At 40.3% G+C, this 22186-nt stretch overlaps 1 protein-coding gene across 1 annotated transcript; it reads left to right on the top strand.

The window, feature by feature from the left end:
- The first annotated feature begins 1702 nt into the window (after window positions 1-1702).
- Window positions 1703-20351, top strand: SHCBP1 (SHC binding and spindle associated 1). The gene is made up of 13 exons (XM_003641935.6): window positions 1703-1807; window positions 2201-2371; window positions 2798-2913; window positions 4604-4812; window positions 5464-5556; window positions 7929-8162; window positions 8263-8431; window positions 9674-9794; window positions 12669-12800; window positions 13419-13537; window positions 14226-14312; window positions 14672-14813; window positions 15594-20351. Exons 1-13 carry the CDS (start codon window positions 1738-1740, stop codon window positions 15902-15904), a joined length of 1974 nt encoding a protein of 657 aa, XP_003641983.2. The 5' UTR covers window positions 1703-1737; the 3' UTR covers window positions 15905-20351.
- Window positions 20352-22186: the final 1835 nt, after the last annotated feature.

A 22186-nucleotide genomic window follows, 5' to 3' on the forward strand; every position in this document is an offset into this window, starting at 1 on the left:
GCCGCCCTGGCCCGGTGAACTGCCTGCTCTTACCTTTAATAACTGGCAGCCATCAGGCTCACACTTTGGAGGTCTGAAGCAACAGCTCAGCAGAATTTTCCCCAGCAATTTATTTCCCACTGCATGGCAGCCCTGCTCCGCAGGGGTCACAGGCTGACGTGCATATAGCAATCTTCAGCAGCTGTCTGCCGTGCAGCTTCCCTGAGCCAGGGCTGTGTGTTACAGCAGCCTTTGAGAAAAGTGTTTGGCTGATGTTTATGACACCTGCATAGGAGCTGCTGTGATGTGACTGCTTGTGAGGTGCATGCTGCCTGGGCACACGTGGGAGCTGTTTCACCATGGTGTTCCTTCCTTTAAAAACTAGTGAGATATCAAAAGAAAACAAATGAATCCTTTTTAGTGCTGACATTTGGAAGCTAAGCTGGTTAATGATATTGTTTGAGATCTAAGACAGCCCTCTCGTGGCCGTTTCTGTTTTAAAGCAGTTGTGGCTTTAAAAAAAGGAAAAAAAAACACTTTAATGGCATTGTTTGGAGGAAAAATGAATCCTCTTCACTTTAAGATTTCTGCTGTGTACTCTTATGCTCACTAAAGTGGTGCTAATCGTGGGCCAAGCCAGTTCTTCTGTTTTGATCTGAAATGGTGGGGTTTCCAGGAGCAGCTCCGCAGAGCACCAGTTCTGCACGCCTAGTACTGACAAAGGTGTGCTGTATGAACATCACCTGTTCTGTCCCAAACCTGCCAGGCTGTGTTCCACCACAGGACACTGATCTTTTCCTTCTGAACTGCTTTGCACACAGGTTTGCATATTCTTGCTGGAGCATCCTCATGTTTCTTGTCTGTTGTTATTTGCTCCCTGTCCTCAGCTCCTGTAGTGACGTCCAGTCACTTCATCTCTGCCAAATACCCACTCTGTAAAATACGAACATCTTCCAACTGCTTAGCTTAACCTTACTTACTTTGTTTGGAATTTAATCCTTACTGGACCTATGGAAACATTACTCTCAGATTCATGATCTCAATAGCCACAGTAGGATCTGCTCCAGAAGACCCTTCTAGCAGACACAGCACTAAACAGGAGCAAAGTACCAGCATGGAATGAGCTGTATTGCTGCTGAACGTGAGGAGGGAGGCTGCTGGCCAGTCTCATTTGCCCCTCTTTGAGGGTAAATTTGTTCCTGCAGACAGGAACAAATATTTTGCTGGTAAGTCTGCCATGACGTGAGCGTTGGCTTACTGTGCACGTTCTGCCTGCCTTTCCTTTGCCGAGGAGCCATGTTTTACTGGCAGGAACGCTGTGACTCTGGCATATCTCTGAGGGTAAGATTCAGTTCTGAGCAGAAATCCCGTTGTGTCCCTGCAGCCTATAAAAGCAGCATTTACGGGGGCTGATGGTTGGGCTTGCGCACTGACCCGCATCCAAGTTTTACTCCATTTGCTTTGTTTTGCGGCTAACCCGGCAGTTTTATTTCTTGCTAAGGCTGACATTGCCAGAGTGCTTCAGATACACCGCATCCGACTCATACTGTGGCCAAGCACTACAAAACGCCGCCGTCTCAGCGCCCGGTTCCTCAGCGTAGGTACCTCATAGTGACCCCCGGGCCCGCCCCTCAGAGCAACGGCCCGGCCGCCGCCCGCCGCCCGGCAGCCAATGGGAGTCGGGCGCTGCCCGTGACGCGCGGGGCGGCAGCACGGCGAGTTTGAAATTTGTGCGGGCGGCGGCGCGGAGCGGGCGGTATGGCCGGGCTGGGGCTGCCGGGCGGGAGCGAGGCTGGGCTGCAGGAAGGCGCTGAGGAGGCGAAGCCAGGTAGGGCCCGCACCCCTTGGGGCTCGGGGAGCTGCAGGCAGAGCGGCCCGGGGGCTGCGACGCGTGCGTTCGCGTTCCCGTTCCCGTTCCGGTTTGCTACCGCAGCTGCACAATTTGGGCTCTACAGGAAAAAGTTCGTATTTGCGGTGCGGGCACGGCCTTCTGGGCGTGTGTCGTAGCGCTTCTGAAGTAATACTTGGTGGTTAAAATCGCCTCGTAACGTTCAGTGCGTGGATTTCAGCGTTTTTGCGGTGCGTTGTAAGATTTGTTACGGAAAGCAGGCGTGTGGGGGATCTTGGGCCGGGCGGGAGTTGTTTGGGAATGGAACAGCGAGCGATGATTGCATGGACGTGACGGCCTGCGGGGTTTGCTGTGTTCCCACTCCTCCCCCAGCTCCCACCCAGGAGGACGAGGACGCCTGCAGCGATTATGGAAGCCGTGACAAGCCGGGCAGCGCCCTGGGGAGGGCCGTGCCAGATGGCAGTGTGCTGTTCCCTGATATTTTTCGCACGGATCATCTTTTGTTTTATGAGCGATTTAAAGCTTACCAGGATTATATTTTGGGTAAGTGATTTCAGTAAGGAAAGAATATGGGGCCGGGTTTCTTAAGGCTTTTGCTCTATGTGGAGTCAGCTCCATGTGAAATGCTCACTCTTAATAGAGAGGACTGGAACACACATGGTGTGTGTATGTCATTGGTGTTGGGCTGCCATGCTGTCACCTCAGCTGCTCTGGCTGATGGGCCCAGGAGGTAATGGCTTTAACATCAGTAAATACAATGTGAACGTCTGAAGGGAAAAAGTGCTATTGCTGGGCTCTGTGCTTGGTTTTAATTGGTGTTGTTAGAACTCTTCTGTGTGCAGTGGGACTCCTTGAGATGAGGCACAGACGCAGCAGCCCTGCTGTCGAAACCTTTAGTGCTTTTCATTCTTCATGGAGGACTTTTCGTTCTTCTTTTGCATAAATGTACTGCCTTCCATTTTGTTTTAGCTGACTGCAAAGCTTCCGAGGTGAAAGAATTCACAGCTGAGTACCTGGAGAAGGTCCTTGAGCCGTCGGGATGGCAGGCTGTGTGGCGCACTAATGTGTTTGAGGTCCTCGTTGAGGTAAATGGAATGTGGTTGTTCAGACATTTGTCCCCCACTAACGTCATCTACCTCTTTAACAGGCAGATCACTTATCTTTGAGGTTTATGAACTGCTAGAAAATAGTACGTTTTTTGTATGTAATTGCCAGTGAGGACTAAAGCAATAGGAATTCCTTACAAAAGAGTCCTTGTTCTCAAACACTATTTTTGTACACTGGTGTGCTTTCTTTACTTAAAAGCATGAGGTTGGATCCTGTGATCTGTTACTTGCATGAGAGACTGTTATGGCAGTGAGGCACTGCTGCTCAGAATGAGCTGTTCAGGGCTACAGCATGTCACAACTCCAGAAAATTAAGCACTAGGTAGGCTTTCTATTTTTTTGCTTTATCATGTAATTTAACCTTGGAATTTAGCTGTCTGCTACTTAAAGTTTACTTCTGCTTTTAAACTACAGTATTTTCAGTGGGACAGTTGAGTTTCGTTTTCTTTGAGACACAATTCTGAATAAACTGGAGTTGCTATCTTGAGAATAAGCTGCATCTAGTTCCATAAAGTTGATGTGGTCAGCATGTCATCTGTGGTTTTCTGGACTTGGAATTCTTAGCAGAGCATATAGAGCATGATTGCTATTTGCGAGATAAGTTTATCGGTGCTAAACCAAAATGTTTGTACAGCATTTATGCTTTCTGTGTGCTCGAGCACTGCATAATCACTTACCTTTTCTTGAGCTTCTCAAGAACTGGGCAAATGATATGAAACCTCAGAGTGGCAATATAGAGCCTGTATAACATCCCTGTGTGAAATCTGTAGCAAAACCACACCATGTGGGTTAGTTTCAGAGATCTTCTCTAGTATCTGAATATTTCCTGGGAGGACTGTGCTTAAAAGGAAGCAGCGTTCTCAAAGGAATCCTTGAAATAAGGAGGAGGAGTCCAAGTCAGCATGGACGTGCTGTAAGGTTAAGCCTGGTGGGCATAGAAGGGATAAGTGCTTTGTTCAGAGCTGGCTCTTGAGGTAGTCTTTGCAAATACCAGGCTGTGGTCACTTCTAAGTTCTTCTTATCATTAACGTTCTTCTGTCTAATTGACTTTGATACTAACAATAGCTCTTATTGTAGACCCGCTGGAGGATTGCATGTTTGGGATCCTTCTTTTTTAGGCCTGCCAGTATCTGAGTCTTTCATATTTGTGCAAACCTGGCATATTTACTCAAGCTTGAACTTCTGTTACATGTTTTCAGAGGGGAAAAACTTTATCTTTTGATCTTTTCAGCAAAATTAGTGATAAAATAGCTTGCCGATTAACTCATGGGATGGTTTGTATCTTGTGGATGCTTTGGAAAATGAGCCCCAGAAGAGTCTAGGAGAACTATAAAGCACTGATTTGTTTGAACCTGAAGATCCTATTTTTCCTGTTTTAAAACCAATTTGGGAAGCAGTTTACTGGCCTTGTTATCTTATGAGATCTTTTTGAACCTGGTTCTGAATGTCAAAGAGATGACTCCAAATCTTTTGATTCTTAGGAGTTCATTTCTGGGATTATCATTTCAGCTGACCAGATTGCCTTTGGTGTAATATGTTCAGTGTGTTGATCTATGTGGGTAAGCTGGCACCTAATGATGTCTGCTGGGTGGTATGCATCATGTTCACCTTCCTCAGCCGTATCTGTGATTCTGCATAGAGAAATTCTAAGCGGTGTTCATTCCAACAGGTTGTTGATGTGGAGTACTCAGCTCTGAAGGCAGTTGTGCAGCTCTGTGAGCCTTTCCTATGTGAGTCACAGGTTAGCACCTTTACATTGGAATGCATGCAGGAACTCTTGGAGCTGAAGGAGCGTCGGATACCACTGCAGGAGCTGTGGGTTGTGTATGATGAGTCGGGGGACTTTGATCAGACGGCACTAGCTGTGGAGCATGTCAGGTAGGAAACTGCTTTAGGGCTAATTCTTGTGTCGAGCGATTGCAGTCTGGTTGTATCTGATGTGTCATGTCCTGAGTTCTTGTGGCCATGCTGACAGCCCTATGTGTCTAGCTTTCCACAGCCAATATCGTGACTGGTACCATGAGGGCTGTGGGGGCTCTGATCACAGAGGAAGGTTGTTTGTCTTCAGTAGCTGAAGGCAGTCACACAAAAATGAGGTGGATTTATCTGAGAACAGACTCATTCTGCTGACCATTGCTCAGTAGCGTGTATCATAAAGGTGGCAAACTTCTTGTGGCGAGAAAGAGCTTAGTGGATGGATGCCTGGCCAAAACTGAATAATCAAAGAGCCTCAGAATCTTGTGCAAGTCTTCTTTTAAATCCAGCTCATACTCACTCAGTCTCTTGATGGAGGTCAGAGGGATTCAGGCTGTTATGGATTTTGATCCAATAAATACAAATTCAAACTCTTCATACAAAATGACATCTGCTGTGTCTACTAAATGGCTTACAGGAGGGTGACGTGGAATTGGAGAAAGAGTGTTTTCATTTGCATTCTGAAACCAATTACAGCTGTATCTCTAGTGCTGTTGTCCCTGCTTGGTTAAATGTGGCCTCCATTGTGTTTAAAAGCTTACTTTGCTTCAAAAGGTTCTTCTATGAGTGCATCTGGAGGACCTGGGATGAGGAGGAGGAGGATGATTTTGATTACTTTGTGCGGTGTGTTGAGCCTCGACTGAGACTGTAAGTGCAACACTTCTTGTGTTATTGGGTGGAACCACAGGAAAGAGTGATGTGGGAATAGTGGTGTGCATAGATCTCAAAGGAATGTTTTCAGTAGTGAATTAAAGCAAGTCTGTTCTGGTATCAGACATTGTCTGATGCTCTATTTCCTTATAGGAGTGTACAACTGAGGTTGCCACTTGATTGCTGAACCCTTGTTTTTTTTTTCTGTAATCCCTAACCTCCCATCAGATGGCGCTCCAAATCCAGCTATTGCCTCCTTAAGACTTTCAGGAGTAACTAATGTAACCCTATCTAAAGCTGGCATGGAATGCTCTCATACCTTTGGGCATAGAGTAAGAACCAGAATGGAATAGAATGTAAACAAAAACTTGTAAATCATTCATCCTGATGAAGGAGGATTATGTGCATTTCTGTTCTCTCTGGGATTAGTTGGCATTAGGTTTCCTGAAGGTAGATTTTATTTTTCTAGTGCCATCTGGTTATATGGAAACTGTACAGTGCGTGAGGACACAGTCTGGTTACATGCTTGAGGGGGTTAAATAACCCAAGCACACTTTTATTTTAAACATAGCATAACTAAGCATGAGTTTGTCATTCAGATGTAGGTCTGATACTGCTATGATGCTTTGGAGCTACATCAGCAAATATTTACAGCTAACCCTGAAATGCTCTTCAGAACATAACGTTATGTGCTAGAATATAGTGTATAGCATGAGCTTTACAAAGGAAATTAGTATCATTACCTATGATGTAAAGGTGGCGATGGGTCTCTCTTTCTAACAGGACACTGAGCTTTGAGAACTCTGATATGCTTGGATTTCTAAGAGATCATACAAATTAGAGGAAAGTGTTCTATGTGGAAATTAGGAATTGTAAATGTTCGTTAAGCGTTTATATTTGTGTGCTTGCAACACGTGGCTATTCTGTTGTTGAAGTTTTGGATCTTTATGAAGTCTTTGCATGGAATTAACTAGAATGCAATTGTATGCCAAGAGAGATTGTCTTCATCTGTGTTGATTTATTTGGGGTCCAAAATGGTTAAACAACATCTTCAAGTAGAGAAGTAAATGTTATTTTATTTCCCACACCATACTTAATGCAAAGCCTATCCTCCAAGCTATGTTGATGTGAGTGCCCTCCTGTGTTGTGACTGAAGTGCTTGTGTGTTGACTCAGAAACTGCATGGAAACATGTAATGCTTTACACTTTACAGACCTCTGGTGTGCACTCTTTCAATCACAACAGATAAATTTATGTGTGGTGTTAAGATAGTATACTGATTTTTCTGAGGCAGGTAATATGAACTGTTTAACTGAAGCTTGAAGAAAAAATAAAGATCAAGTTTTATGCATTTTCATAGTGGGCAGCCCTAAAGCTAAGTATGCATTTCAGGGCCAAGCTATGTTTAACTTTTAGTTTCCATCAAATATTTTATTTCTACACTGCTATAAATCCTTTTTTTTTCCATTGAATCATGCTGCATTAACATTCTACTGCCTTTGACTGCATTGCCAAAATCTTGTGAGGCTTTTTCTTTATATCCTCTTTATTGTAACTGCATACTTATTTACTGCTCTGATTATAGATTTTTTTTCCTTGCTCTTTTCTTCATTAAATGCACCACTTAAAAAATAATAAAATCTTTTGAACCGTGAAGGTTTGGCCTTATCTCATGCAGCTTCTTCAGTAGAGTTATTTATGCTGTGTTAAGTTGGTTCTCTACTAAAATGAGAGTATTAAATCTTATTTTGTTTTATGCTATTAATTATTGTCCAGCATTTCTTTTTCTTTTTTTAGTGACCATGATAAGTTCTATGTAGCTGCCTGGCACTTTCTAGCTGGCGGGTATCTTAATCTTAATGCAACTTGAGGCTGGCATTTCCTGCCCTGTAATTTCATTTGTAGAAGATACTTACGGGATGGCACAAAATTTCCTATGCAGTTCTTTCAGATCTTTATCTCATGCAGATACTGCCGTATTCATTCTGAGATTTTGTCCAGGTTATTGTTTAGGTTGCTCCTGATAGAGACTTCACATTATAGGCTTATTCATCTACTTTAGATGTAATTTTCTCAGGCTTTCCAATAAATGCTTGAAAAGTAGGCTAACGTTGATTTCTAATTGACTTAGAAGTTGTACCTTCTGTTTTGGAGTATGTTTCTTACAACCGTTACCTGTCTGCCATGAGAGATTATTTAGAGAAGAAAGTAAAATATTTGTATGTGTCTGAGGGTTTTGGTTTGATGCAGACTACTGAGAATTTTAACTTCAGCACTGATACAGAATGCCTCAGATTTTCTCTGGGTTTGTATTTGATCTTTCAAAATTGGAAATGGGAAATACGCTCATCTCTTGCTCTGAATTGCAGGCATTATGACATCCTTGAGCACCGTGTGCCTTCTGGTCTTGTTGCTGATTACCACAACTACTTGTCTCAGTGTGAAGAACTCTACAGGAAGTTTTTAAATGTGAGGAACAACATATCAAGCAGTGATTCAGACTCTGAAATGGAAAATGTCTCCATGGTGGAGGGACTGAAGTTGTATGAGAAAGTAGAGCACTTGAAACAAAAACTAAAACTAATTGAGAATCCTCTGCTGAGGTACTTAGTGGGTTTGATGGAAGGAGTGCCCTGATGGGGAAACCTCATGTAGAGTGTTGTTTACTGAAGAACTAACTGATGGCTTTGTTCCTTGTTCTAGGTATGTGTTTGGTTACCAAAAATACAGTGGTCTCCAAGCTAAAGGGCAGAGACCAACAGGTATCAAGATCACTCATGTTGTATCCTCAACTGTGATGGCGAGTCTCTTGCAGTCTTTGATAAGGGACAAACTTTGTCCTGAGTCTTGTGGTGAAGAACTAGAAATACAGGTAAAGTAACAGCAATTGTCTGTTCACTCATGGTTTTTTTTCCTACTCAAGAAACAATGTGAAGGTGTTGTGTACATGAAAGACGATACACTTGCACATTACTATTTTTTGAGTCCAGAAACAGAACTGTAATTTAATAAATGATAAGACTGAAAGTTGCAAGTAATTTCTCTTAATTTGTTTGCTGATTACTCTGTGAGCAGTGTCCTTCCAGTGTATAGGAAATAAACCTGTTGTAATTCCATAATGAAATGTGTGAAGGAGTAATACTCTAAGCTCTAGATACCTGTGTCTTTTGAGTTGCTGATAGTGATCTGGGGTTTCAAGAAGGAAATGTCATTCTGTTGCTGTGGTTCTATGCAGGAAACTTACTTATTTAGAACAGTAAGTTTTAGTGACTTCAGCTAGGACTTTGCACTTCAGCATTTAGAATAGTCTATAGTCCTTGGGCCCGAATGAAATTGCTTGCTGTGTTCTGATCAAGTTCATGAATTGCAGGTGGGCAAAGCAGACACAAATGGAGCATTCTCTATTAGCTTTGGGGCAATAAATCTGATTTTCTCTGGCAATTGGAAAATTCTCTTACAGCGCTTATCCTCGAATTTGCTAGGAGGCAATAAACTCCGTTTTTTCTGTACTATTTGTTATCCTTTCATGCAGAATTGCTCAGTAATGTTTGTGAAGGATATCAGCCTGCACTCCTTAGGTACTGAAGTCTTTTTCAAGAAAAAGAACCATGTGGACCCACTATTTGCCACTATTAATACTGAATTCTGTTCTGGAATGACTTGCTCTAGAAATAGGGTTCTTTCAGTGTTTGGACCAGCTCAAATCTAATTGCTGAGTTCTTTGCTTTAATTGACTTTTTTTTCCCCTTCTGTCATGTTTCTTCATGTAATTCACGGCAAGTCACTTGAAGCAGAATTCAAATGTTGGCCTGGAACCCAGGCCATATTGAGGTCTGCTTTCCGGTGCATTTGCTCTTCAATCTGCCACTCTGCCCCATATTTCTCATGGAATGGACATAACACAAAGGAATGCTTTAAGGCTGTTTTTGTCTAGAGTGTTATGATTCTGGAATTCAAAGTAAAAATGGCCTGGTATTGGTGCCCTTATAAAGGATTTCTTTCAGGCAAAGGCAGCAACATTTAATTAAAGAACAAGTTTAAGGGCATAAATACATCTATTTTATAGCTTTTTTTTTTTTTTTCAGAAGCTGATTATGTTGTTTGTCTTTTACAGTTCCACAATGATCCTCTGGCAGCTGTAAATGCTTGTTATGAAGGAGACACTGTCATCATCTGTCCTGGTCATTATGTTGTAGACGGCATGTTCTGCATTGCTGATTCTATTGAAATAGAAGGTAGAAAGCTCATTAAGGGGAGAGTCCAGGCTCTTAAACTAGCTATGCATAAAGACTTTCTTTTTATTTGGTGGAGCTTAACTTGGGTATTTGCTTTTTACTTTGGAGTGTTCCTATTTCTGCTTGTAGAGCTGTCTATTTCAGGATGGAGTACAGTCTTTCATTAACAACAGTTATTTCTGCTAATAAGCTTCAAGATTTGCTGATGAATAGCAAAGTTATTTTCTTCTATTTGTCTGAATTACACTGGCACTATATCTAGTAATATTACCTATAGAGCTAGATATTGTACCTATATTTCTATGCAACAGGAACACGATTATATATTTTCACATCTAACAAGCACAGATCATTCTGAGAGGATTCATTTTGAGTACTTGGTGGAGGCTCTTGGGTTCTTGTTCTCCTTTACATGTCTTAATCTACTTCAGAGAGGGAATAGCCAGATAGCCCTGGTCAATGCAGAGGGGAAAAAGCCAAGTTCTGTCATCTCAGTTTATGGTATTTGTATCAGCTATGCGTGTGGCCTGCTGATGTAGATCTGTGCATTATATCAAGTACCTGGATAGAAAGAGCTATTGATTTAGTCTCTGTTTGTTCTGTAGAAGTGGACACGTCATATGTGATTCTATTTTTCTCTCCAAGTATTTGTTTCAAATGCTACTGCCTTGTCTAGGTTATGCTGCTATCTATTCCTCATAATTCTTAGTTTCTCAGCATAATTTCCCTGCTTTAGGCTTGCATGCTGTCGTAACATAATAGTCTATGTATCACTGGGGTTTGTGCAGCTGTTCAGGTTCTTCAGCTGTAATTTTATCTTGTCAAAACTTCATTATGGGAAAGGCTGGGAGTTTAATTTCCTGCTGATTGGGATTATATTCTTGCCTTTCTCTTACAAGTATCACTTTCTCTTTTGCCCTTCTCTTGTATGTTTGATTTATATAGAGTTGTGTGCTGATGGACAGTGCTGGTTAAAGGACCTCAAACTGTTTGATTTGCTTGCAAAAATGGATTTGTGGGCTGGTATTTATGACAACTTCTTCCATAGTTTTGAGGAAACAGTAATGCAAATGGTAAAATAGCACTCCCATTAAAGAATGACCTATGCTATTTTAAGAAGCAAGGCATGTAAATGTGTCTTTAGTACAAACCACACTCTGAATAATGAATATGTCAGGGTGCTTAATCTTCTTACATGGACTTCTGTTAAAGAAGTTCTTATAACAGCAATAGCAGCTGAAAACATTTGAAGTAAGAGCATCAAGAAAAAAATTGCTGGCACTGATCTGAGTAGCTGGATATAGCTGCAATGAAGTTGTGACTCACCAAAGATATAACATTGCTTTGCTTAGTAGTGGTTTTATTTTTTTCCATGCATGTGCAAACCAGTGCTATGGTTGAAAGTATGAGGAAAAAGAAATATGTCAGAGAACTGGGCAAGGTTTAAGCTGTAACACAGGAAATTATAGTAAGGATAACTTAAGTACTTGGTAAAGGTATGTAGCAAAGGTACCAAATAACTTTGCAGCTTGTACAATAGTTGGAGTTGGAAGAGAAGCTGTACCTCAATCCTAATACCTGTGATCAGAGTTATGGGATGGCAATTGCTGTTAGCTCCTGTTGCTTAACTTCCAGGCAGAGTGTACAACCTTGAGCTGGCTGTGTATTGAACAGTGCTTGATGAATCATTCCCTCTCTATTTCTTGTCTTTTCAATAGTTTCCTTATTGCTAGAGCTGCTGCTTCATAGGTGAGGCAGGCCAAAACCTTGGTTAGGAGGTCTGCGGGTAGTCTGGACAATTTTTCCTAAAACTCCTGCCTTGGATAGTAAATAACCTCATTCTTTTGGGGTGTATAACTAAACAGGATCTGCCACTTAGAGTCCCAGGGTGCACACTGTTTACATACTGAAGTAAACTGCCCCTTGCTGCCTCCTCTCTAGGAGCCCTAGAAAAAGATTACTAGCTACTGTAGTGTGCTGAAGTATCACTTACTAAACTACCTTCAGTTGCTGTCTCTAAAACTTTCTCTCAGCTCTTGTTCAAAGGCTTTTTTTCAACCTTTCTACATGCACATTAGAGTATTTATTTATGTACTTGGTTAAAAGCTAGCATCCTGTACGGGCCCTTCTTATCTAAGCTTGTGTGTGTGTGTTCAGAAAATGATAGGACTCATGCTGCTTTAATAGATGTTGCATTACTGCTTTCCTTATCATGATTCTTGCCAGTGACAAGCAATAAAAGCTTTACATGCTCATAAATTTCCCTTTAAGGGTTTGAATGCTGGCAAGTGTGGATGGCTTTAATAAATCAGTGGTGGCATATGCTTTTGAAAGTTCCTTTTTGATCTGGAAGTCCATATAACACAGGAACATGTCGTTTTGACCCAGGTTTCATTTAAACAGGAAAGCTGAGTGAAACTTAAGACTATAGCATGAATTCCTTTTGCTTCCTTACACTGTGGTAGTGACTGCTTCCTCAGAGCCCCTGCTTGGCTGTGCTTACCTGTTTTGAAAGCCAACTGCAGGTTTTCATGTGGCCTTTGTTACTATATCTCCCTCCATAGCGTTGCAGCTCTGGGGAGTGAGAACTTCGATCTCAGCAAATGTGATCTCTGTTACACATCTGTTCAACTGGCAAAAATAATTTGGCATTTAATGTCATTTAAAGAGGGTAACTTGGAATTTTGGGTTATTTAAGTCCATAGTGCATTAGACCATAGTGCAGATAGGATGTAAGTTGTGGCCTGGCCAATGGATAAAAAACTTTTTAAGATATCCAACCTCAAGTTCTAAGCCCTTCTTATTTAATGTGAATGTCTGTCAGTGTACCTTATTCTTACCAGTTACTCATCAAACTTTCACCCCTGCTTTAAGGCTATGGCCTGCCAGATGACATTGTGATAGAAAAGCAAGGGAAAGGAGACAACTTTGTAGATTGTACAGGAGCCAATATAAAGATCTCCAATTTGAAGTTGGTTCAACATGATGCTGTGGAGGGGATTTTAAGTAAGTATAAAAGCACTTTAATGTTTTTATGAATCTTCTGTGACTTTCTTTAAAATCTTCTGTGATTAAAAAAAAAAAAAAAGAGAAAGAAAATCCAGTACTGGTTTTAACTTTCAAGTTGTAGCACTCAGGCTTAATTTTTGGGTAAGATAATCTTGGATAAGATAACTTGAGTTCTTTGCTGTTGGGTTTTGCAGCAGTAGCTCAGGTTTCACTGTGTCAGGCTGCCTGGAAAAGGAAATAATTTCTCATGCTACAAAGAACTCCCAGCACTGAACAGCTCTTCGCTGAGGGTTAATATGGACTTGAGAAACTTGTTTTCTGACAGCACGCTCAAACTGAGCTGACACTTTAAAAACAACAAAAAAAGACCAACCAACCAAAAAAAAACCCGTTAAGGCTAATCTTTTGATCAGTGCTCATTTGTAGTGTTTCTGCTTATCCTGTCAAAATACCGTGAGCTCAAACTATGCCTGAGCAAATCAGTACAGTTTGCATAAGATATGATTAAAATGGTCATTTTGACATACTGTAACAATGTTATGAATCTGTCTACCTGTAGATTTGCTTTTGCATGTATGATTCATTTAACAATGTTTGCTATGTGTGTGTATGTAGATGTTCATCAAGGGAAAACAACTTTAGAGAATTGTGTGTTACAGTGTGAAACTACAGGCATAACTGTACGAACTTCAGCTGAACTATTAATGAAGAACTCAGATCTGTATGGTGCCAAGGTATGAACAAATTTTTAACTGGCATGTCCTAAATTTAAATAAAGAGTTGTGCTAGGAAATAATACTCTCAATAAAGGAGTGGTTTCTCTCCCTCTTGTGAGACCCTTTACAGGTCATCTTGAACAGCTGGGTGTTATATTGTAAGAGATTGTTCCCAGGGATCTTATGGTCTTCAGTAGCATCCAATGAAGTATCTCATGCATGGGTTATCTATGAAACAGTGATTATTGCATTGTTGAACTGATTCATGTGCTGCTGTACCTTTCAAGAGGTTTTCTGTGTTTCTTTTTTTCCTCTGCCTATAAATAACTTTCTCATTAATCCTTCTTTCACAAATGAAGTGCCCTTTTTAGATGCCTTATCCTTTTCTTACAGATAAATACAGAATTGAACTCTGATTAGCACACTTGGGAGGATGATAGGGCTTTGGGTGTTGAGGTGGATGGCTAAAGAGTAAGAAAGCAATAAAAGGATGCATAGCTATTCTTTGCTAGTAATTTTATAGATTAGTAACAGTAGCATTACTTGTGGGGCCTCCATGTTTGATGTTGCTGTTCAAGTTAATGGAGCTATGAAGCTGGAGTGGTGCAGATAAATGAATGAGCACCAAGATCAACCATGGAGTTGTCAAGCCAAATTGTAAGCATTCCTGAACTATTTGTGAACTGCAGTGAGTTTTATCTTGTAGGGTGCTGGTGTGGAAATATATCCAGGTAGTACGTGCACCTTGTTGGACAACGGCATACACCATTGCAAGGAGGGAATACTTATTAAGGTCAGTTTAAGGCAGAATGCACTTTTTTTTCTTGAACTTAATAACAAACAAACAAACTTATAGCTGTCAGAATTCGTGCAAATAACTTGTGTTTAATTTGGCTTGTAACCTTGCTTCCTTAGAGTGGAAGTCTTGTGTATTACATCTTATGATGGTGGTATTTCATGTTTGCCTTGGGTTGGTACACCGAAGCAATGTTTTCTTTCTTACCTTCCAGAAAGAGAAGATCTTTTGCAACATTACTTGCATACACTCAAAACATTCTAGCCAATGCAGAGAGCTAATTCTGTCTAAAAGTGAAATGATTTGCATCCCATTAGGTGGACATAACAAGTTGGATTTCTATTTCCTTTCTATAGAACTTCTTAGATGAACATTTTGACATCCCCAAAATAAGCATGGCCAATAATATGATCCATAATAATGAAGGGTATGGTGTGGTCCTGGTAAAACCAACTGTTGCTTCTGATGTAAAGGATGCTTCAGCAGAAGGAACAACAGGTATTTTTCTCTGACTTGATAGAAATAAATTAAAAAACAAACAAACAAAAAATCCCCTTAAACCGAGTATACACAAGTTTTTTTGCATTCCATAATTAGGAAGTGAGTCTTCTAAAAACTTCTCACAATGTCTGTTTTGATTTAGCTGGAGTAGATCTCTGTAACTATCAAAACAATGGAATTTCCTTAATTAGACTTACTGCAGATAAATACTGTGAATATCTGTGCTCCATGCTGTGTGTACACTTAGATTTTTTTTTTAAGTCCTTAAGCATCTAATCTATGCTTCCTACTAAGCAGAGCCTGTGTAACTACCTTGGTTGTACAGAAACAAGAGTATTGATCAGCAAGAAAGCAGATATGACTTCTCTTACAGCTCTTCTGGTTTATAGTTCTCTGCTCTGTTTTTCCTTTCAGCACTAGAGCTGAGACGTGCTGGTTAGCACAGTCTGCCAGCATAGAAATTGTTTTCTGCAGTAAATAAAACGTGACAGTTGTATTTCTCTTCATATGTCTTATTTGAGAACTGCCACAGTCTCAAGTATGGTATGTTAACAGTCTAGTATCACTGTTACTTGGTAGCTGGAAGTCCTCTTGAGAGGAAACCTTTGCTTTAATTACCATATAATGTATTTGGAATATATGGTTGTCACTAAACAGCTACCCAAGTGTATGAGGTATGCAAATGTTAAGATTGAAGACAACTTCATTCTGGGAGTCTTAACTGATGTGGCTATTTTGCATGTTTGGCAATGACGTTCTCATTGTTCCCTGATCTAGGGTATGCACAGTCTACGCAGTCAAGTGATGAGAGAGCACACGAAGAAGGCTTCAGAGAAGAACTACCTGAGTGTGTAGCTGATGAATTGGAACTTTATAAGCAAGCTGAGATTTCTGAAGGCAATCATGAAATTGTAAGTGAACTTGGTGCTGCTTCTGCAAAGAAGAGTCAGATGCACAGGAAAAGGCTGAGTGAACTGGGAATCACAGAAGCTGATGACAACTTAATGTCACAGGAGATGTTTGTTTCTATTGTGGGCAATCAGTTCAAATGGAATGGCAAAGGAAGTTTTGGTACTTTTCTCTTCTGACAGTCCTGATTCCTAGTGGCACTGTAATAAGATTTGCACAAGCTGTTCTTCTCAGTGCTGCTTTCTGAGGAGGTAACTTCCATCAGCTTTTCATACTGTTACTAAAATATTTATTAATTTTATATATGTGTATATATATACACACATATACAGCATGTGAAAACTTTACTTCCTTTGTACAAGCATGGGCAACGCTGGTAGAAAACAGAACTCTGCTAAACTATGGACTTGCTCTTTGCTAGCTGTCGTTTTCTGTTTTTTTTTTCTTTTTGGTATGTTTATTTAACTCCTTTGGTCCTTTTTTAACATACAAAGAAGTCTTTCTACAAAGAAAAGGTTCACCATAGAAGGATGGACAACCGCTGCTCAGCAATTAGTGGTACACCTTCCTCCATAGTTTTTTTTTATTTTAAAGTGGTGTTAACCTCTGCATCCCTCCTGTAAGAGAATGATACACGTAGTTATGTGTGTCAAACAGAAGCTGGTGAATTAGTCAGTTGCATGAAATATAGTAGCTGGCTGCCATGCTTTATGCTTGAAGGATTTTTGGGAGAAATTAGCATCTGGAAGGTTAGCATCATTCAGTCTTATGTGGAAATAACAAGCTGGCACACAGCAGCAGCTGCCACAGCCTGTGCACCTTTGACATAAGGAGGACAGCGTCTAACTAAAACTCTGAATAAGGAGAAATCAAAACAGATGTTTCTACGTGTCTACTATACCTTTCAGCACATTATGCTAAAATTTTTAAAACTCCTATGCCATGTGTAACATTTCCTCTTGGAAATAAAAAGAAAACTAAACAGGAAAGACGACCAAGAACTTTGCACTGAAATCACATCAGCACACAGCTATGGAACGTTAAAAAAAAGTTAGAAAATAAAGGCATTTCAGTGGCTCACCATTCATTACAAATTAACTGGAGATGAAACTTGGCTGGACTTCCTGCTTCAGGACTCTGCCTTCTCAGTGCTTCTTATGCCTTTTAAATATAAATCTTAATACCTTATTCACGCTTATACTGCCTTCCGGAGTTGTATTTTCATACACCAGTTCAAAACCACTTCTACATGTAAAAAGAATACTAACTCCCAAGTCATTCAAGGTGGTGCTGGGAAGCACAGTATGGTGTTGAGAAGGAGGAAGGTGCCAGCAAAAGAACTTCTGCAAGTAACTTAGCAGGTATATACCTTCCCTGGCACTGTGGTGTGTTGCTTAAGGTGGAGGTGATTTGTCTACTCCAGTTTTTTTCTCCCCACCCACTTGAGGAACTGCGGTGGGAATCAAAATTCTCTCAAGTCTATGACTTGTTTTACTGCGAGCAATTGATAGAAAGGAAAAGAGAAAAGTGTAACTTAACTTACAAGCATATTTTCCTGCTTTTTTTTTTTTTTAAACATGAACCACAGCATTAATTGCAGCTTTCCTATCCCCCTGCTGTTTTTGTTTTGTTCAGTGCACTTGACTTCAGGACTATGCTTTTGAGTTTTATTGAGCCTGAATGCCACTACAACATCTTAACATGCACAAGACAATAAATACTTGCAGTTTAGTGGCTATAGCAAAATACTTGACTCAAGTGAAAACCCACTACTTGGATTGACAGTAGTGATCTTATGGGATTTATCATGTCATGTGCCAAGTTTAATGCTTTGATGTTATACTTTTACTTCCTGAGTGTAATCCTAATTAAAGATCTAGAGCTAAAAACTGACTTTGTGGTTTTGTAGTAAGCTGCCTTTGGATATGCAGGCAGCGTTTCTTTCTCTTGCAATTAATTTTAAAGCTGGCTTCCGTCAACAGCTTTTGAGTTCCCTTTTTACATTCATTTAAATTTATGAAGGCAGAAACTAAAATATTCTTATTTCAATATCACCATTTTATTGGTCTGTTCCTGTGCCGTATGCCAATGGTGCTGCTACTGTATGGGTTGTCAGCAGGTGAGGAGGCACCATCTGAAAAATGAGACTTGATGCAGGAGTTCTACTATAAAGTTCTGCTATAAAATTGTGGTTTAATTCTTGATGATGTTAAGGCTTTGAAGGACCAAACTTCCAGTTGAGCCATCCCCTTTGTGTGGAGTTTGGCATACCACTGTTGTCTACTTCAGCATGCTCATCTTCAGTCCAGGGCGTTGTTTCAGAAATACTCTCACAAGCTGAAATCCTAACCAGTGGTTTCATCTGTCTTTGGCACGTTACATGTTTATTTTCTCAAATATGTCCTTGCTTTATTCACTTCTTTTGTGCTTCTTTCAAGGCTTCGCTGTTGCTTTCTTGCCAGCTTTCAGACATAGGTGAAATGGTGAATTGAATACATCACAGAAGCAGTTACTGCAGGCAGATCGATGCACTAAGTGGAATGACCATAGGCTGCCACACATTCAAGATGGTTTCACAGATACGTGCTTCTCTTCTAGTTGTTTTGTTTTTTCTCCCAGGAACGAAAAGGAAGCACCAAAACCTTTTTTGGAAGATGATGTTAATTCTTCTGTTTCACAAACAATTTTGCTCTACCTGTCCTCTGAGCAGCCTGACTGCCACAGACAGTATTTTTCATGTTTCGCAATAAGAAAATCAAATCAGTTCAGCATGTCCTGTGATATTTCCTGTCTTGTTTTCCTATGGCCCTGTTTAGCACTGCTGTGCCTTCCTGCTTCGCAAGGTCCTTGGGCAACGGCCAGTTCTGTACTCTGCTTTCCCCTCTTTCATATACAGGGTTTTCTTGCAAAGCACTCCTGTGGGCTGCTGTCTCTCTAAAGTTGCCCTCTGAAGCACAATTCTGTTCTTCTCTAAGGCATTATAATACAGCACAAATGGCAAAAAGAACTTTTATTTTTCTTACGTGAGCTGAAATGAACTAGCACTGCTCTGCTGTCTCAGAACCAGAAGATATCTGCAGGCCTCAGAGCTCATGTGTGAAACTACAGCTCGTGCCACGTGGGTCAGAAAACAAAATGGAATTTACTGTATCCACCTGTAATAAGCTGAATAGTTTTTAAGTGTACCCATGTGGAAATGTTGAAGAAAATGTCATCTCTAGGTTACTTGTGACTCTTGGCTTTTTTTCCTTCATCAAGTTTTTAGTTTTCTAAGAGCAATATAAACGTGTCATGGTAGAGTTGTATATTAATTGTATATAAAATAAAAAACAGGGCAAGGATCTAAGCTGACATTCACCACCAGGAACAGAAGTGTGTGTGTGTGTGTGTGTGTGTGTGGGAATAACCAGTAAGTACTGAAAGAGTCTGTGTGATGCATCTTCTATTTTCCTACAGGCAGGGAGCTGTGGGAATGTGTCCAGAGGTGATTACTGCTGAGTCACTAACTATGTGAGCTAACTGAACATTTTAAACTTAAGAGAAAGCCGTTATTTTGGTTTTTGGTTTGTTTTTGTTATTTTTTGGTATACTTCAGCTGGCAGACTAAATCCCTAATTCTTCACTTTGAATCGTATGTTCACTCTGAACGTTCCATGCCATGTCATAAAAAGCATGTTATTTCTGTGATATGGTAAGAATCTGATCATCTTCAACTCCTTTTTTAAAAGCAACTGTAAAGAAAGGTGCAATAAAATCCAGTGGATGTAGTGACAGTTGGTTCTACAAGGCAGGCAATGTATTGTGTTGGCGATATATCCCAGTACATTAATAACAGACACCAGAAGCAAGGCAGAAATGCAGAAGAAGAGGAAGGCATTGCAAGCCCTGATCTTGGATTACAAAGCAGCCTAGGAGAGCGTGCCATCCTTTCCTTGGCTTTGGGTGTTGGTATTTGACTCTGAGGGTGGACAGAACTCCTGATAAGCATTTTGTTTATTGAAGTACGTTCTTTTTAGACTTGTTTGATATATTGGGATGAAACACAGAACACTTTTGGCCTTAAAATGGAAGGGTAGGAGTTACTGTATTTTTTTTTTCCACTTCTTACTGCTTTTCTTTTGATCTTAAAGTACTTTGTGCTACCTGATTGAGGAAGAAACTTGCTGCATGACACACAACAACATCAAGTACATACTATTCCGATACATCTTATGCTCCATTTCTGTTTTTAGAGTGATTTTGTGGACAATGATATTTTTCTTCTTGGTGTTGTATCCTGTAGCACCACACTGCTTTTCAATTGTGAAGCTCTGCATTGTCTTTGGATATGAAACAAGCCTGTAACTGGCTTGTGGTGGATGGCAGGTTCTTGATGATTTTAATTAAAATAATTAAATTCAGAGAGAGCAGCTGAAATAACAGGACTTAGGTTGTTATATCTGGGTATCTGTTTCTGCAGGGGCACTTCATTACAATAATTCTTATACTGGCTCTCCAGCCACATACCCCAGGCTTGCTTTTGCTGTTTGCTGAATAGTGAAGTGATAAAGTAAATGACTCTTCCACTGTTTAAATTGCAATTTCTTCCCAGTCAATAAAGAATTTGCTCAAAAATGTGCACACGAACATGAATTTTTGTTTTTGCCATTAGGTTTATGAAGTATCTTTACTCCTAATGACAAACCAATTTCGGCATTTTAATGCATGGTAAATGCTGCTGTTCAAGAGTGCTACTTTCCTGTTTTCAAGTTTGAACATCCTATGTGTTTCTCTTCTTTTGCAGAGTGTAATCTGAACAAACCAACAATTATTTTGTTAGTGCTACACAGAGTTTTCCTGTATTGCTATTATAGTGGGAAATCTTGTCTTATACGACTTTAATGTTATGGGATAATTATAGGGAAGGTGTAGAGGAAGTTATCTTTCACTCTGATAAATTTATGCTGTAGTACGTAAAATGTTGTGATAGGAATCTCACTGAGACTGATAATCTGTATAAGGGCCCTTTATTATGATGAAATACACCATTTCTCTTCCCAGCCTCATGTCAAGAATAGCTAATGGAGGAAACATTATCAGAGTGTGCTTTACATTATGTTTTGTGGAATGTTTGGATTCTTAGAATATTATAGGTTACAGGTTGGATAGCCAGCTTAAATTAGGCTGTGTATTATAGTAAGGAAGCATTCTCTTAGTTTTGCAATTGTAATAATGCTATTAGGACAGAACTTTGTATAGTGTTGCTGATTCTACTTTTCCGTATGTATCTGCTAGTAGGCTTTATCAATACTATTTCTTTCCCACCTAGAATGCATTTTAAAAACACTTAAAAAAAAGAAGTATTTTTTTTGTTGTCCTAGCTTAAATTTTATTTTTCCAGAGTAGATCAGATCCGTTTCTAGACCATCATTTCAAAGTACATAAAGCAGGGCACTGGAAACATCTCCATACAAGGTAAGGAGGAAGAAGAGGGGTAGGGAACTGGCAGAAGAATATGTATTTCAGTATCCTTTGTTTTGTTACAGTGAGTGATGGGGCAGTTTTAACCAAGAGGCAGGCACTGTCATCTGTTGCACTCTGTAAGGTAGGGTGGCTTGTACAACTGCACTACTTAGCATTGCTTTATTTTATCATGATCAAGAGCGTGCAGTGAAGTCTTGTCTCAGTTGTGCAATGTTGGAGATGAGTTCCTTGCAGCAGAAAACACTGCAGTGGAGAGAGCATAGGCAGCATTTGCACAGCCACTGCCTCAAAACAGCAGCCCAGGAGCCCCCAGCTGTCAGCCAGTCAGGACCTACCACAGCTCTATTGGAAACACAGTACCAGGTACAAAGTATTTTCCATCTTAAAGCAACAAACTTGTCACAAAACATTAGTTTTTAAAATATTTACCATAGTGCTTTTGTCAAATATTCTTGTTAGTTTATCTTTAGGAAATGAAAAAGTTTCATGAAAAACTTGGATGTTTGGTCTCCAGTTCTAGTAGGTAAAAATCCATTGGAAATACACAGGATAGATTTCTGCTTTCAAATGGAACAGGGACAAACAGGTTTTAGCACAGTTTCCTTAGCACCTCAGTAAAGAGATAGGCAATACAAGCCAGAAAAACAAACAACTAAGAAAAATTGAATCAGCAGAAAACAGGCTGCTTTGCATCTTAAGAGTACAGGCATAAATGATGTGTGCTCTTTGTTTCTCGGTGAAAGTTGGGTTAATGAGGTGGACAACTCCAGTTTCAGCGAGGGGTCTGTGAGGAGTTCATGTCCTTGCTATACAAAGCAGAGAGATAACCCTGTGACCTGTGCACCGGTCTGACTGCTTTAGAAGAAATGCAAGTAGTGAAACAACACAACATTCAGTGAGATGCTTACCTGGAAGGTGTCGCTGCATGGTTGGAAAACAACAGCAACAAAATCCAGATAGCCACATAACAAATTTATGCCACAGAATGTGCAGAGAAA

The sequence above is a fragment of the Gallus gallus genome, chromosome 11, assembly GCF_016699485.2.
Source record: "Gallus gallus isolate bGalGal1 chromosome 11, bGalGal1.mat.broiler.GRCg7b, whole genome shotgun sequence".
Lineage (NCBI taxonomy): Eukaryota > Metazoa > Chordata > Aves > Galliformes > Phasianidae > Gallus > Gallus gallus.

Excerpts from the sequence above, each read along its gene's own strand:
- SHCBP1 (XM_003641935.6), top strand. The coding sequence starts at position 1,738 with ATGGCCGGGCTGGGGCTGCCGGGCGGGAGCGAGGCTGGGCTGCAGGAA. Across the intron at positions 8,163-8,262 it reads ATTGAGAATCCTCTGCTGAG|GTATGTGTTTGGTTACCAAA; the intron begins GTACTTAGTGGG and ends TCCTTGTTCTAG. Across the intron at positions 14,814-15,593 it reads TTCAGCAGAAGGAACAACAG|GGTATGCACAGTCTACGCAG; the intron begins GTATTTTTCTCT and ends TCCCTGATCTAG.